We start from the raw sequence: 17,455 nt of genomic DNA, 5'->3' as shown, positions 1-17,455 counted from the left end.
GAGTCAGATGCCCAATTTACTGAGCCATCAAGGTGCCCCTGAGTTTATGTTACTTTTTTTTTTTTTAAGATTTTATTTATTTATTTGACAGAGAAAGAGAGCACAAGCCGGGAGAATAGCAGGGGGAGAGGGAGAAGCAGGCTCCCCACTGAGCAGGGAGCCTGATGTAGGCCTCAGTCCCAGAACACTGGGATCATGACCTGAGCCTTACAAAAGCAGACACTTAACTGACTGAGCCACCCAGGCATCCCAAGAACTGTGGTGATTTTTGCTCACTATTTATTTCTTGCACCTATCCCAGTGCCTGATACATATTAGGTAGTCAGTACTTAACTATTTGAAGGAAAAACGGAAGGAAGAAATTGTTATTTATCCTGCTCTACTGAAGTCTTTGGTTATCTTATATTGCATCCTCACTTACTCTGAGTTTTTTGAAGACAGTAGCTACCTTCTCAGCCTGACAGAGAATAAGAATTTATCTGTTTATAGACTTAATTATATTGGCCATTTACTAATGAGTCCATAACTCTAACTTCAATGTTGATTTCTGTGAGTTTTCTCCTCCTATCACAAAGGCAAGTCTATTGTGATATATAGAAAGCATTTCTAAATAATTTGTTGCATGAGGGTACTGGCTAAAAAAATACCTTACAGTTGTGAAAAAATATCTTAGAGCTGTGAAAAAAGAGAGAGGGGAGGGGGATTCTTTTTATGTGCTGATAGAGAACCATCTCCAAGGTACATTAAGTGAAAAAAGCCAGATGTGAAGTTGTGAAAATAGTCTGCAACTGTTTCCATTTAAAAAAAAAAAAAAGGGAAGGCTAGAGAAAGACTATATTCTTATTTGTTTGCATTTCCATAGAATGACTAATTCTAGAAAGTGACACGAGAAACTGGTAATATTGGCTGCTTCCAAGGGGTAGCTGGGGGCAGAAGAGTGTGGGAGCCTTTTGTAATACACCCATTTGTGCTCCTTGGATCTTAAACCATCTCACTGTAGGACTTCAAATTTTTTAAAATAATGATTTGCTGTAAATAACTGTTCCTTCTAGGAAGTCTTTTAATTTTTTTTTTAACTCTCCTTTTTCCTTGTTTTTTTAGGCAAAACCTACGTGGGCCTAAAAATTGTTCAGGCGCTTCTAACCAATGAGCCTGTCTGGCAAATTAGTGTCCAGAAATTCCCCATCTTAGTTGTGTGTTATACTAATCATGCTTTGGACCAGTTTCTGGAAGGTAAGTCTAGGCAAAATTGTCCTCTATCAAGATATTTATAATTGAACTGTTGGCAACTTCAGTAGCTTTTTTTTATTTTTTAAAGATTTTATTTATTTATTTGACAGAGAGAAATCACAAGTAGGCAGAGAGGCAGGCAGAGAGAGAGAGAGAGGAGGAAGCAGGCTCCCTGCCGAGCAGAGAGCCCGATGTGGGACTCGATCCCAGGACCCCGAGATCATGACCTGAGCCAAAGGCAGCGGCTTAACCGCTGAGCCACCCAGGCGCCCCAAGTAGCTTTTTTTTTTTTTTTTAAGATTTTTTTTTTTTTTTTTAAATTTATTTGACAGAGAGACATCACAAGTAGGCAGAGAAGCAGGCAGAGAGAGAGAGGAGGAAGCAGGCTCCCTGCTGAGCAGAGAGCCCGATGCGGGACTCGATCCCAGGACCCTGAGATCATGACCTGAGCCGAAGGCAGTGGCTTAACCCACTGAGCCACCCAGGTGCCCCCCGAGTAGCTTTTTATTGTCTTTGAAATAAGTCGTTAGTCTTTCCATGACCTGCAGTGCTGTGTGTGGTCTGCTGTAGACTAACTCTGAACATTATCTCCTACCTCTTCCCTTGTTCTCCCTAAGTCTGGCAGCACCGATTGTCTTCAATTCCTCCCGCTTCTCCCTTGGACCAGGCTGCTCCCCCCTCACTTCTTCTCTTTTCCTCTCTCGCCATAGTGACCTCATCTAGCTTGGTTGGCTCCAACTCATTCTTCAGGTGTCACCTTAAATATCTCTCTAGGTAGACTTTCCCAGTGGCCCCCAGACAAGGTTAAGTCTCCTTTTGTATTTTTTCTTCAGAAACTTATTATGTATGTAACAATTTATTGTATATGTTTTTACCCTGGGCTTTAAACACCGAGATTGTTCCCGTTTCTTGATATATTCACAGATTCTGGCACATACTCGGTACTCAAAAAAATACTAATTGCATTAATGAATAAGTACATGTTTTTCATTTTGCTTATAATATTTTCCAACCTATATCTTCCTTTAACCTAGAGTAAATCTTCTTTATTCTTGGGATCTGTTTAAATATTAGATCCTCAAGAATTAGATCACTGCCCCTCCTGAACTAGGTAAGGTACTCTGTTAGATACTTATAGCATCGTGGGCTTATAGTCTTTACTGTACTTACTGCTATTATGATAAACTGTGTAATGTGTAATCTTCTCTGCCAGACTGTGAGACATGAGAACAAATTAAGAACTGAGTCTGTGTTTTTACCTGCTGTATCTTGAGAACCTAGCACATGCCTGGCACATGGTGACCGATCAGCGACAGCCTGTAGAGTGAATAATAGAGAATATTTGCTAAGTGCTTACCTTGTGCCAGGACCTGCGCGGGAGCTATACAGCTGCGCTCTCATTTGTCCAGACCATACCCTGTAAGGAAAGTATTTCTTGTCTTCAAGTCACAGATGAAGGACTGGAGCTCAAGAAACTTGCCCTAGTTTATATAGCCACGGTGGTGAAATCAAACTTTGGGTCCCCAGTTGTCTGATTCTAAACCCTGTGTTCTTAAGCACCACCTACTGCTCTGCAGGTCATTTCATCTCTGGGGTAGAGTCCTGTAGGCTCCAGTTTGTTCCCTAAGGGAGCAGCTGCGACAACATCCCAAACACACAGAGGTCTCTCCTGAGAGAATCCAGCATAGCTTGTCTCACCTCTGCTGTGTTCTGCCTTGCCCCACAGGCATCTACAAGTGTCAGAAGACCAGTATCGTACGGGTAGGTGGAAGGAGCAACAGTGAAATCCTGAAGCAGTTCACGCTGAGGGAGCTGAGGAATAAGCGGGAGTTCCGCCGTAGCCTCCCCATGCACCTCCGGAGGGCCTACATGAGTGTGAGTTCTGGCTTGGGCTATCTGAAATAGTTCAAGGTGGAAATGTGCTTGAGAGCAGTGTCTGCCCGGGTACGCAGTCCAGAGATGATAGGCAGGCACTCCGCAGAGCGGTGAAGGGCAAAGGTTCCTTCCAACAGTCCACCCTGCTGGGCCTGTGGTGTCACCTTTGCCCTCATAGTCAAGGGGGAAAAAGGACAGAAACCCCCCCCAACCCCCGCAACAGCCCCTGCCAGGACCTTTTAAGGTCACTTTCCTGAACCACCAGCTGCCCTTGCTTACAGCCCATCTTCTAGCTGGACAGCAGTGTAGCCCAACAAAACTCTCAGTAACCCCCCAAAAAAATTTTAAAAAACCTCTCAGTTCCTATTACCAAGAAAAAGAAGTGTCTACAACAGTATCCTTGGCCTGTTTCTCTGTTGTATTAGTTATTTCCTTTTCTTACTGATTGTTAAGAGTCTTTTAGACATTTTAGATTGTAATCCTTTGGTTTTGAGACAACAATAATGTTGTTGGGAGTTTTTTTGTTGACTGGTCTATTTATTTATTCTCTCTTCTTGCTGTCCTTGTCTTAGCTTTGTTTTCTCTCACTATAGGAACTGAGTTCAGGAGATGATGGTACTCCTTCCTCATTTCTTTCTCCCTGTTCTTGGCAGATTGTGACACAAATGAAAGAGTCAGAGCAAGAGCTGCATGAAGGGGCCCAGACCCTGGAGTGCACCATGCGCGGTGTATTACGGGAACAGCACCTGGAGAAATACATCTCTCCCCAGCATTGGAAAAGCCTGATGAATGGACCAGCACAGGTAGGGGTCATCCTGTGGGTTCTAAGCATCTCTCTTGCCTCAGGACTTGGAGCAAGTCTCCAGCAGAAGCAGCCATCCAGAGCTTTAGCTGTTTTGATGATCTGATGGTGCCATAATGTGAGAAGTACTTTTTCCTGAGGAGAGGTGACTGAGTATAGTAGTCAGGAGCAAGACTTGAGAGCCGGTTTGTTGGGTATGAATTCTTATTTTGCTCTAGGCAGGTTACTTAATTTTTCTGTGCCTGTTTCCTCTTTTATAGAGTGGGGATGATGATAACATTAAGTTGAGCCATACGAAATTGCTAATATTTGTAAATTTGACTTGCAAAAATGGCGGTTTCTTAGAGATCAATGTAATTCTTACGGGAACGTTATTTGGATAAGCCAAGTTAATATTTGTAAACCACTTAACATAATTAGTGTGCTCTAAGTGATTGGTAAGTAAAACAAAATCATAACAAGGCAACATAGCACATCTAGAGAACCTTGAAGTCAGCAGACCTAAGTCATACAAATTGACTGTGTGCCTTGGTCAGTGTGACCCTCAGCTCTCTCAGCAGTTAAATGGGTAATAATAACACCTGCATTCAAGGGATATTCTAAGAACTAACTGACGTGATTTCTGTAAATTGGCTGGTCAGGAACCCAGTGAAATGGTAACTCTCTTATCAAAAGAGTTGGTGACTTCTAGGGTTACAAACCCAGAAGCCTGAAGGGGTCAGTCAGGATCCATAAATGACTAAAGCAGGCTAGATCTGAGACACTGGGAAGAGAGGGCTTGGCAGACTGGAAAAGAAGTGGTGGCAGCCCACTTCCAGCAATTTGTTGCCTTTTTCGAATGCAGGCTCATTGCCATAGGTCCTGATTTTATCTGGAGAGGAAATTTTTATTTTTAAATTTTAGGCAAGACATGTTTAATGATCCAGTTGTCCAAGGGTTTCCGAGCTATAGCCTCTAAATTTTAAGGGAACTCCTTTTGCTACTTCACAGAAACCTTTCCTTTACTCTGTCATAGAATTCTCGTGACTGATGATTATTCCTTCCTTAGGATAGCGAGTGGGTTTGCTTCCGGGGCTGGAAGCAATCCATGATGCTGGAGTGGCTGGGCCTGGGCGTCGGTTCCTTCACCCAAAATGTTGCTCCAGCAGGACCTGAAAATACAGGTAAGGGTGCGCATCTACCTCAAACCACATCTCAAGGTGCAATATGGTAAAGTTAAAACTCAAAAGTAATACCTAGGATGTATAAAGAGCTATAATCAGTCAGAGAGGGGCAAGTAATAGCTTGATAGGAAAATAGATAAAGCATATTTTACTCGCACATCACAAAATAGGACTTTTTTTTTTAATATTTTTTAAAATTAACATATAATGTATTTGCTTCAGGGGTACAGGTCTGAGAATCATCAGTCTTACACAGTTCACAGCACTCACCTTAGCACATACCATCCCCAATGTCCATCATCCAGCCACCCTATCCCTCCCCCCTACCCCCCAGCAACCCTCAGTTTGTTTCCTGAGAGTCTCTTACGGTTTATCTCCTTCCTGAACCCATCTTGTTTCATTTTTTTCCCTCCCTTTTTTCCATGACCCCCCAACCTGCCTCTCAAATTCCTCATATCAGAGAGATCATAGGATAATTGTCTTTCTCTGATTGACTTATTTTGTTTAGCATAATACCCTCTAGTTCCATCCACATCGTTGGAAATGGCAAGATTTTGTTTTTACAAAATAGAAAATTCTGACGGTCAGTAAACAAAGAGTGCTCATTAGAAATAAGAGGAACTAAAACCACAATGAGATGCTCTTATACACCAGATTAGCAAAAATTTAAGTTTGCTCTAACCCCACACTGACAAGAATATAGAGCAGTAGGAACTCTGCTAATGGGGATACTAGTATATGTGCTGCCGAAGCGAGCACTGCGAATGGGGATATTAATTGTCGAAACCACTTCATAATAATAGAAAAACTCAAATAGAAGGAACTCAGATGTTCATCAACATTTATACAATGGATGGATGAAGTACTATCCATTCAGATCATAAAATACTGTACAACAGTGAAAAGGAATGAGTCACAGTGTATATGGCAATGTATGAGTCTCTCTCAGAAACAGGCTGAATGGAAAGAGCAAGCTGTAGGAAAATATATACGATATTATTCCTTTGGTATAGAGCTCAAAAAAGTGAAAAAAAAAAAAAAAAGAAAAGAAAAGAGAAAACAAAGCCAAAACTAGAGGATATGTTGTTTAGAGGTGTGTATACATTATAAATGTGGTAAAGTTATTTTAAAAGAAAGGTAGGGGGCAAGATAGGAGCAGTAAAAATCAGGTTAGACAGGCCCACAGGAGTCTTCAAGAAATGGCTGATTTTTCTTCTTAAATTGGGTATGAGGTACCTGGATGCTCATTTTATCAAATTTTATTATCTTTTAAATTGTCCATTTACATTGTATACCCCTCTTTTGTATATTTGACATAAGTAAAATCTTTGTTAAAAAGGGATACATTTCAGGGTACCTGGGTGGCTTAGTGAGTTAAGCCTCTGCCTTCAGCTCAGATCATGATCCCAGAGTCCTGGGATCAAGCCCCGTGTCTAGCTTCTTGCTCAATAGGGAATCTGCTTCTCCCTCTCCTTCTGTCCCTCCCCCTGCTCCTTCTCCTTCTCTCTCACTCTTAAGTAAATAAAATCTTAAAAAAGAGGGGGGGGATACATTTATATGGTATTTAAAAATACCATGAAAAAGTACCTAAGTCTCCCTCCCTGATTTCTCCCAGTTTCGCCAGCTAGAGGTAACCACTTAACCCCCTTGAGAATGTCTTCATGCATCTGAGCTCTTCTTAGTGCCTTCTGCTATTTTTTGGCTTCAAGTGTTTCACCACTGTCCTGCCTGCTTTCCTCCTAGCCCAGGCAGAAGGGGAAGAGGAAGAAGAAGAAGGGGAAGAGGAGGGTTCATTGATAGAGATTGCAGAGGAGGCTGACCTAATTCAAGCAGACCGGGTGATCGAGGAGGAAGAGGTGGTGAGGCCCCGGCGGCGGAAGAAGGAAGAGAGTGGGGCAGTCCATGAGTTGGCTAAAGTACTTCTGGCCATGAGGCTAGACAACTATGGCCCCGGAACAACAGCTGGGCAGGAGCAAGCTGCCGGAGAGTGGGAGGTAAACTCACTTGCTCGTGTCCTCTGGAATCCCTAACAGAATGGGGAATGGGAGTTCAGTTACTCCTGCCAGGTGGGCGGGGCTTAAACTCCTCTGAAACAGGCCTGAGAATGTCTGTTCTGGTTAGAACTGCAGCCTCTCATTTTCACCTACTTCTGTTACAGCAGTGTATTCATCTTGTCCTCACAGTTAACTTAATTTCCCCCTTTTACAGCCTAACCATAGTATAAGGTGGGGGGTCCAGTTCCCAAGAGTATAAAAATTCTGGTGTTTCAGAGGTTCCTTGTCAAGAAATTCCAACTTAGAAAAACAGGAAGCCAATGCTTCTCTTGAACTTTGGGGGAAATAATTCATGTGTGAGTCAGATCAGGATCTCAGTGCTTGGTGCTTTTGTGGATATTATCTTCTCGAGTACAGATGAGCCTATGAACAACACATTAAGACTTCAGAGAATTCAAGTAAAGCAGAAGGAAGCAAGCTGTGTAGGCTGGATGGAATCTCATCTTTCAGTCACCCTGGAATTTGATGTTTCTCTTTAAGCCAGAATTGTGTGTGAACACCTAGACTTTTCCTCTGGTACTTCCTTTGGTAGGACCCAATTCATCCTCAGAATTTACCATGCTTTGCTATGACAGTAGAGAACTGGATACTCAAAATGACATTTTCTGACCTCCACTGATGATTTAAGGGACCTTCAAAGGCAACTTTGGATATAGTTTTCACTGGTCTGCTAGCTTTGAACCTGATCTTCTAGTTCAGGTCAGCATCACTGTACATGCTGGATGAAGTCTGATCCCAGTACATGGAATTATGGATTGGGCATCTCTCTGCCACATGGCCTTAGGAGGAGTTGATTTGTTTGGTTTTGAAGTGGGGGGAGATACGGAACACTGTGACCGCCATCTTTCATGCCAATCCTTCTAAAGACTCATGGCCTCAGTCTTAGTACAGAGCTGGGGAGAGCACTTTCTACTAAATGGTGCCTTTCACCTACTTGTTGACGGTACTTTGATGGTGTTAAGACCATCTTAGCAGGGGGCGCCTGGGTGGCTCAGTGGGTTAAGCTTCTGCCTTCGGCTCAGGTCATGATCTCAGGGTCCTGGGATCGAGTCCCGCATCGGGCTCTCTGCTCAGCAGGAAGCCTGCTTCCCTCTCTCTCTCTCTGCCTGCCTCTCCATCTACTTGTGATTTCTCTCTGTCAAATAAATAAATAAAATCTTTAAAAAAAAAAAAAAAAAAAGACCATCTTAGCAGGCCCTGTACGGCATTTGACAAGAAAGATTCATGTCTGCTACTTTCAGGACGAGTGTTTGAGGAATGAGAAATAGAATGTGGTCAACAGACAGTCAGTGGTACCTATTGTCAGGAGCATTCCAAAGTGCTTTCCGTGTATTTATTCCTTCAGTCAGTTTAGCAGCCCTGCGAAGATGTACCATTATTATTCTCATTTTATAGAAGGGGATGCTAAGGTACACAGAGGCCCACAACGTAGTAAGAGGTAGATGGGGCTTTGCACCCAGGCAGACTATCTCCAGAGCCCTCGTTTAGCCACTCTTCACTGGAGTTGGGAGAGTGTGAGACATTCAAAGTTTTTCCGAGGGGGCACCTCCTTTTTTAATGTGCTCTGGCCCCCACCTTGGTCTTAGAATTGGGCCCACCTCTGCTCAGATGGTAACCCTGGCTGGTATTGATGTCCATAGACCCAGCGCAGCCAGAAAAAGAAAATGAAGAAGAAAGTGAAGGTTGAACTTCGCAAACTGAACACCATGACTGAGGCTGAGGCCAATGAGATCCAGGATGTTTGGCAGCTGGACCTGAATTCTCGATGGCAGCTCTATAGGTATTATGCCCACTCCCCACACCCTCCCCCAACCAGCTCATGTAATTTCCCCAAAGAGTTCTTTTGCTGTTCTGGAACATAACCCCCCATTGCTTCACCACGACTTTCAACAGTGTTAACTGATGATTGGTTGCATGCCCCACTGAGCTGAGTGCTAGGGTCACGGCCGTGGGATAAAACGTACACTCAGCTCTACCCTTATGGAGCTTAAAGTTGTCCAGGGAGACAAATTAGTTGCACAAATAGTTACAAGTGTTCATGAACATAAGAAAGAAAGGAGCAAGGAATACTAAGAATATTAACATGGGGTCTGAGCTGGTCTGAGGTGTCTAGGAAAGTGACATTGGAGGCAAGATCTGAGGGATTAGTAGACATTAGCAAGGCCAGCAGGGAATGGGGAGCAGATGAAGTCATGGGGACCATATGCATAAGGCATTGACCTGGGAAGGAATATGGCCATTTGAGAAATGGAAAGAAAGCAGCCAGCATGGCTGTGGCTCAGAGAAATGGAAACTGAGGTCAGGGAGGTGGGCAGGGGCCTGACCACAGGGCCTCATGGGGCAAAGATGAGGAGCCTGGATTATCAGAAGCCACTTTTCGAAGTGTATTGAAAAGCCGTTAGAACATTTTACAGCAGAGTAGTTAGTGAGTTAGTGACACAATCTGTTTTACTTGTAAACCAAGACTGAAGAATTAGGGGAAGGGACTCAAGGACGGGGCAGGGAGAATTTGAGAGAAATTCTTGGAAGCTTTTTGAGGTCCCTTACTCTCTTCTCAGTAGTTAACGTCTGTTCTTTATCCTGCTCCCCTCCTTAGCTCCTGGTCACCTATGTACATGTCTCTGCACATCTTTCTATCAGGCATGTTGGACTCTGTAAACCTGGGTCTCTCCTTCCTCTCTCTCTCTGTGGTCTAGAAGCTCCTCAACGGTCTAGGTTCCACTTCATACACACTGAAGGGGGTTCCTCCACCTTCTCAGAGCACACATCTTCCTCTCTCTGCTTCTTCACATTCTCCAGGCTGTGGCTACAGATGTACCAGGCCGACACCCGCCGAAAGATCCTCAACTATGAGCGCCAGTACCGCACGTCAGCAGAGAGGATGGCGGAGCTGAGGCTCCAGGAAGACCTGCACATCCTGAAAGATGCCCAGGTTGTAGGAATGACGACCACAGGTAAGAAGGCGTGGGGGATTTGACCTGACCCAGCCATTCACTCCTAGCACCAGGCTCCTGTCGGACTACTTAGGACAGGTAAAGAGGAGCTTCTGTAGCAGGTTAGAGGGAAAAGGCCACAAGAAGCTCCTAAAGCAAGCTGTGTTTAGGAAACTGATGATGAAATGTTCCCACTTGGCTCCTGCATTCGGAACCCCAACAGTGACCCCCATGGGTGTGATGCTCTGGAGACCATCCGGCAGCCCTTGTTCTCTCATTCTTGATCAGCACAGCCCTGGGTAGATGCGAGGGCTCAGTTGTCACAGGGTCCAGTGCCCGAGCTCAGGGAGCCTCCTCTCTCTTGACTCCAGGTGCTGCCAAATACCGTCAGATTCTGCAGAAGGTGGAGCCTCGGATCGTCATTGTGGAAGAGGCTGCCGAAGTCCTTGAGGCCCACACCATTGCTACGCTGAGCAAAGCTTGCCAGCACCTCATTCTGATTGGGGACCACCAGCAGGTAGGGCAGGAGCCCCTAGAAGGTAGAGAGAGAGGATGGAGGGGTGCGCTCAGATGGAAGACACTGGCCTCTCTGCTTCACCAGTCCTCGAGCTTTGTAGCTTTGTGGGATTCTTCCCCGCACCTTCCCCATTCAATTTAACAGCAAGTGCTCTTAGATTTGGGGTGTATTTCAGAGGTACTGTCACTAATTTTATCTGTTCCCTTTGCTACTTTTATAATCTACAATGACCTTTTAAGTGGACTGTTGAAACAGTATGCGCCTTATTCCCCTACTTCCATTTTTGTCTTCCTCTAATCCATTCTTTATAAAGGAGCCAGCGAATTAAAAAAAAAAAAAAAAAGTTAATGAGATCATGTCACTCTATACCTTAAGACCCTCCAGTGATTTTTCCATTGACTTCATATAAAAAGCAGGTTTCTGGGTGCCTGGGTGGCTCAGTGGGTTAAGCCGCTGCCTTCGGCTCAGGTTATGATCTCAGGGTCCTGGGATCGAGTCCCACATCGGGCTCTCTGCTCGGCAGGGAGCCTGCTTCCTCCTCTCTCTCTCTCTGCCTGCCTCTCTGCCTACTTGTGATCTCTCTCTGTCAAATAAATAAATAAAATCTTTAAAAAAAAAAAAAAAAGAAAAAATGCAGGTTTCTTAAAGTGGCCTTCAGAAGCAAATATTCTCAGGTTCAGTCTGCTTCTCTGATTTCTCCTGTCACCATCTCATTTGCCCACTGTGTTCCTACTCCTGCCCTCCTTCCCACTGCCTCTCATGGCTGGCTTTCCATACGATAGACAGCTTCCTCCATGCTGGCATCAACTCAGAGGTCACTCTTCAGAGAGGCCTATTTAAAGGAACTCCCACCCCTGGGCACTCTGTCACATCACCCTTATTTCTTGCCTTTTTGGCCCTTGTGGCTCTTTATCCGTAGCTTGTCAGTACTTAGAGCAGTGCCTGGCACATGTAAGGCACTTAAAAAACTTTTTTTTTTTTTTTAAGATTTTATTTATTTGACAGAGAGACAGAGAGAGAAGACAAGCAGGGGTTTGTGAGAGGTAGAAGCAGGCTGCCCACTGAGCAGGGAGCCCGACTTGGGGGCCCAATCCCAGGACCCTGGGATCGTGACCTAAGCCAAAGGTAGACACTTAATAATTGAGCCACCCATCTGCCCCTTAAAAAGCATTTTGATGGGTGAGTGGGTCGGTGGGTAGATGGATGGATCAAATATGTCAATACAGAGTTCTCAGACTTGTTTCTTTTCTCAGCTGCGCCCCAGTGCCAATGTGTATGATCTAGCCAAGAATTTCAACCTTGAGGTTTCCCTCTTTGAACGGCTGGTGAAAGTAAACATTCCCTTTGTCCGTCTGAATTACCAGGTGAGAAGCTGGACTTGTATTATTATCTACCAAATGTCCAGGAGAAGTCTCCTGGGAGCCTGCCAACTGTCAGTAAGAAAGGTCTCATAAAAATAAAACTGGTTTAAAAAATAAATAAAATAAAACTGGTTTAAAAATTAAATAAGTAAGTAAGTAAATAAATAAATAAATAAGTAAAACTTGTTTAGTAATGTGGTGACTGTCAGACTTCTTTTCTGTTTCAAAATACCACGAGATCACCCAGCGTTGAGTTTGTGTTGGACAAAGGAGCTGATTGCGTTCTCTTTTTTTCTATTCTTTTCACGTTACCTCCAGATTTTCCACCAGCAGCCTAGTCTTTGGAAAACTGTTCTCTGGCCGCGTTTCTAATGACATACTTTCTTGTTTCAGCACCGCATGCGCCCTGAAATTGCCCGGCTTTTGACCCCTTACATTTACCAAGATCTGGAAAATCATCCCTCTGTTCTCAAATATGAGAAGATAAAGGTGAGTCTGCTCTACCTGATGTTTATGTGATGCTGTCAACAACCTAGAGGGCTGTATTTCCTGAATATGGAAAAGGGTTTTCAGAAGGGACTAGAGTCAGCTTTTTGTTTTGTTTTTGTTTCTTTTTCTTCTTAAGATCTTATTTGAGAGAGTGAGAGCATGAGCACGAGCAGGGGGAGAGGAAGAGGGAGAGCCAGGCTCTCTGCTGAGCAGAGAGCCTAATGCGGGACTTGATCTCAGGAGCTGGGATTATGACCTGAGCCAAGGCAGACACTTAACTGACTGAGCCACCCAGGTACCCCTAGAGGCACCTTTTTAAAAAAATGTTTTAAATTTTTTAGGGTGCCTGGGTGGCTCAGTGGGTTAAAACCTCTGCCTTCAGCTCAGGTTGTGATCCCAGGGTCTTGGGATCAAGTCCCGCATCGGGCTCTCTGCTCAGCAGGAAGCCTGCTTCCTCCTCTCTCTCTGCCTGCCTCTCTGCCTACTTGAGATATGTCAAATAAATAAAATCTTTAAAAAAATAAATTATTAGGGGCGCTTGGGTGGCTCAGTGGGTTAAAGCCTCTGCCTTTGGCTAAGGTCATGATCTCAGGGTCCTGGGATCGAGTCCTGCATCGGGCTCTCTGCTCAGCAGGGGGCCTGCTTCCTCCTCTCTCTCTCTGCCTGCCTCTCTGCCTACTTGTAACCTCTCTCTGTCAAATAAATAAATAAAAATCTTTAAAAATAAATAAAAAATAAGTAGATCATTAAAAGATATTTTTATTAAAAAAATAAATTATTAAAATTTTTTTATTGATTTTATTTTATTTGACAGAGAGAGACCACAAGTAGGCAGAAAGGCAGGCAGAGAGAGGGGGAAGCAGGCTCCCTGCCAAGCAGAGAGCCTGATGCGGAGCTTGGTCCCAGGACCCTGAGATCATGACCTGAGCCGAAGGCAGAGGCTCTACCCATTGAGCCACCCAGGTTCCCCTAGAGGCACCTTTCTAAAAGCTTGTTATTTAGGGGAGAAATAATACAGAAGTTGAGACAGACGTGGATATTGAATCCCAGCTCTGCCACTTAGTAGCTTTGTAACTTTTCAGCAAGTAATACCATTTCCAAATGTCAGGGTCTTCTGTAGAGTGAGAATAACGGGTGCTGCCTCATCTCATTGTTGTTTTGAGGGAGATGTGTATAAAGCAGTCAGCCCAGTGGAGTGATGTAAGTTAGCTCCTCTCTCAACATCTTCATCATCATAGCTGCTGCCTGTTTCCCAGACTATAATAGTTGGATTATGGATGGATGTTTTAAATATTTATATCAAACAAATGTATTGAAAACTAAAATAGGCAAGTTCTTTATCTATTTCCCTACTTAACATGGTCCCAAAAGCATATGCTGACTGACTCCAAAATTAAAGGTTGCGGTACAAAGTATACAGAAAGCCTTGCACGGTCTCTCCCTGGAATAGGGTCAGTGGCCAGTACATGTGAAGATAGAGGAAACTGCACAAGTGAGCCTCCTAACATATCACGTATTGTACTTTCTAGGGGGTCTCTTCCAACCTTTTCTTCGTGGAACACAACTTTCCTGAACAGGAAATCCAAGAAGGCAAAAGCCACCAGAACCAGCATGAGGCTCGCTTTGTGGTAGAACTGTGCAAGTACTTCCTGTGCCAGGAGTACCTGCCCTCCCAGATCACCATCCTCACCACCTATACCGGGCAGCTCTTCTGCCTGCGCAAACTCATGCCAGCCAAGACATTTGCTGGGGTCAAGGTCCATGTGGTCGACAAATACCAAGGAGAAGAGAATGACATCATCCTCCTCTCATTAGTGCGGAGCAACGAAGAAGGCAAGGTGGGTTTTCTCCAGATATCCAACCGCATCTGCGTGGCCTTGTCCCGTGCCAAGAAGGGGATGTACTGCATCGGAAACATGCAGATGCTGGCCAAGGTCCCCTTGTGGAGCAAGATCATCCACACTCTTCGAGAGAACAATCAGATCGGCCGCACGCTCCGACTGTGCTGCCAGAACCATCCCGACACCCACACCTTGGTATCCAAAGCTTCTGATTTCCAAAAGGTGCCTGAAGGAGGCTGCAGCCTACCCTGTGAGTTCCGGCTGGGCTGTGGACACGTCTGCACCCGTGCCTGCCACCCCTATGATTCCTCACACAAGGAGTTCCAGTGTATGAAGCCATGCCAGAAGGTCATCTGCCAGGACGGGCACCGGTGCCCTCTGGTTTGCTTCCAGGAGTGTCAGCCTTGTCAGGTGAAGGTGCGCAAAATCATTCTTCGGTGCGGCCATGAACAGATGGTTCCTTGTTCCATGCCTGAGTCAGATTTTTGCTGTCAAGAGCCTTGCCCCAAGGTTCTGAAATGCGGGCACAGGTGCAGCCACCCCTGTGGTGAAGACTGTGTGCGGTTATGTTCGGAAATGGTCACCGTGAAACTCAAGTGTGGGCACAGCCAGCAGGTGAAATGTGGTAACGTGCAGGACCTCATGTATGACCTGCCGGTCAAATGCACCACCAAGTGCAGCACCGTCCTGGACTGCGGGCACCCTTGTCCCGGCTCCTGCCACAGCTGCTTCGAAGGGCGCTTTCATGAGCGCTGTCAGCAGCCCTGCCAGCGCCTGCTCATCTGCTCACACAAGTGCCAGGAGCCATGCATCGGCGAGTGCCCACCCTGCCAGCGGACCTGCCAGAACCGCTGTGTCCACAGCCAGTGCAAGAAGAAGTGTGGGGAACTGTGCAGCCCCTGCGTGGAACCCTGTGTCTGGCGCTGCCAGCACTACCAGTGCACCAAACTCTGCTCTGAACCCTGCAACCGACCCCCGTGCTACGTGCCTTGTACTAAGCTGCTGGCTTGTGGCCACCCCTGCATTGGTTTGTGCGGGGAGCCATGCCCCAAGAAGTGCCGGGTGTGCCACCAGGAAGAGGTCACCCAGATCTTCTTTGGCTTTGAGGATGAGCCTGATGCCCGCTTTGTGCAGCTAGAAGACTGCAGCCACATCTTTGAGGTGCAAGCCCTGGACCGCTATATGAATGAGCAGAAGGATGACAAAGTTGCCATCAGGCTGAAGGTGTGCCCTATCTGCCAGGTGCCCATCCGTAAAAACCTGCGGTACGGAACCAGCATCAAACAGCGGCTGGAAGAGATTGAAATTGTCAAGGAAAAGATTCAGGGCTCAGCAGGGGAAATTGCAACCAGCCAGGAACGACTTAAGGCCCTACTGGAAAGCAAGAGCCTCCTCCATCAGCTGCTTCCTGAAGATTTTGTGATGTTGAAGGAGAAGCTGGACCAAAAAAATCTGTCCGTGAAGGACCTGGGCCTTGTCGAGAATTACATCAGCTTCTATGACCACTTGGCTGGCCTGTGGGATTCTCTGAAAAAGGTAAAGGTCTCAGAGCAGGACAGAGTGGGGATTCGACTCGAACAGGTCCATAAGTGGCTAGCCAAGAAGCGTTTGAGCTTTACCAGGCAGGAACTGGATGACCTCCAAAGTGAAATCCAGAGGCTCACATACCTGGTCAACCTCCTGTCCCGCTGCAAGATAGCAGAGGGGAAGATGAAAGGTAGCACAGCGGAAGAGGTCTACAGTGTCCGGAAGATCCTTGAGAAAACATGTAAGTTCACCCAAGAGGATGAACAGTTTGTGCAGAAAAAGATGGAAGCTCTGAAAAACATCCTTCCTTGCTCTGGCCTGGGCATCTCAGAGGAAGAACGAGTGCAGATAGTCAGTGCTATGGGTTTTCCTCGTGGCCACTGGTTCAAGTGCCCCAATGGCCACATCTACGTGATTAGCGATTGTGGGGGAGCCATGCAGAGGGGCATGTGTCCTGACTGTAAGGAGGTGATTGGGGGCATAAATCATACCCTGGAAAGGAGCAATCAGCTTGCTTCTGAGATGGACGGAGCCCAGCATGCAGCCTGGTCGGACACGGCCAACAACCTGATGAACTTTGAGGAGATCCAGAGGATGATGTAGGAAGATGGCGCACTGCTGCCTTGTGCCTAGCCACCTCCGGGCTGGGATCGGCTCCCTTATGAAGGAACCGAAGTTTGTTTTTTATTATTGTCCTTTAGTCTTAGCACCTATTTAAGGATCCACTTTTAGGGGCTGCCCACCTTTGTTTCTAGATTTCCCCTGCGCTAGAATAAGCACTTTACCTCCAGAACTGAGAGCGAAGTTAACAGATTTCTTCTCTTTTTCTCCTGCAAGTTAGTGGAAGGCCTCCCTGGAGCACGTTTGGGGCTTCCACCTTGCGCTGCCTACCGGTATCTCTGGGTCCTGACTCAGTTAGATGTTTTTTCTGCAGTGCTCCGGCGGCAAAGTATGGACTCAGTGAAGCAGACTCAATTCTAATTGCCAGGCCCTAACTTGTAGACTAACTTTAATCCTAATAAACAGAGGTCCAGAGGAGTTGTTTATGAACTGCTTATCCTTTCAAGGAGCACAAAAATCCTTCCCACCCTCCTCCTCGGGCACCCTCACTCCCGGAGACGGAGGCATGTGATAAGACAAAGACTTCAGTGACTAACCCTGACCCAGTTACATAGTCACGGAGAGTGGGAAAGGCGCTGGGGCTTATGCAGTGGGCCCAGGCTAACTTAAGGAGTGATTCCCCTATACCCTCTCTTGTGACTGGCACTTTGGGATGGTGGAGGTTTCTTTGTCTGCAGGAGACATTCCGTAACAGTGCTGGTTCCCCAGGGTCCTGAATGGAATGAAACTTCTATTTGGTACCAGCAGCAGCTATCCAAAGTGCGACCCTTTGTCCTAACACTATTACAGCTTTTGCCTGGGCAGGGTTAGCATGCCAGCAGCTTCTGCAGGCCCCAGACCCATGCCAGAAGCCAGCCCCCAGGCCTGCTGCCTGCATACATTTTCCCTCAGTCCATTGTTCCTAGAACAGACACTTAGGCATCTCAGGTCTTTCTAATGTTGGTGAGAAAAATGTCCTTTTCCTATGTATGCATATCCTTTTTTGTCTTTACTATGCACTTTAGCCTATAAAGCCAATTAATAAAAACGATGATTGAGAAAA

The 17,455-nt window shown here is 45.8% G+C and overlaps 1 protein-coding gene across 1 annotated transcript in view; it reads left to right on the top strand.

Annotated features, from left to right (window-relative positions):
* ZNFX1 (zinc finger NFX1-type containing 1) overlaps positions 1-17,455 on the top strand; it is a 25,173-nt gene extending 7,718 nt beyond the window's left edge. The window contains exons 4-14 of the mRNA XM_082744782.1: positions 1,102-1,233; positions 2,957-3,105; positions 3,759-3,908; positions 4,956-5,070; positions 6,814-7,064; positions 8,765-8,904; positions 9,924-10,078; positions 10,429-10,574; positions 11,828-11,938; positions 12,329-12,424; positions 13,954-17,455. Of these exons, the coding sequence (XP_082600908.1) occupies positions 1,102-1,233; positions 2,957-3,105; positions 3,759-3,908; positions 4,956-5,070; positions 6,814-7,064; positions 8,765-8,904; positions 9,924-10,078; positions 10,429-10,574; positions 11,828-11,938; positions 12,329-12,424; positions 13,954-16,395 (3,887 nt within the window). The 3' untranslated portion in view covers positions 16,396-17,455. The remainder of the gene's footprint in view (positions 1-1,101; positions 1,234-2,956; positions 3,106-3,758; positions 3,909-4,955; positions 5,071-6,813; positions 7,065-8,764; positions 8,905-9,923; positions 10,079-10,428; positions 10,575-11,827; positions 11,939-12,328; positions 12,425-13,953) is intronic.

The sequence above is a fragment of the Mustela nivalis genome (genome assembly GCF_964662115.1).
Source record: "Mustela nivalis genome assembly, chromosome: 8".
NCBI lineage: Eukaryota > Metazoa > Chordata > Mammalia > Carnivora > Mustelidae > Mustela > Mustela nivalis.
The sequence above is the reverse complement of the archived record's forward strand: the minus strand, read 5'-3'. Positions and strand labels throughout refer to the sequence as shown.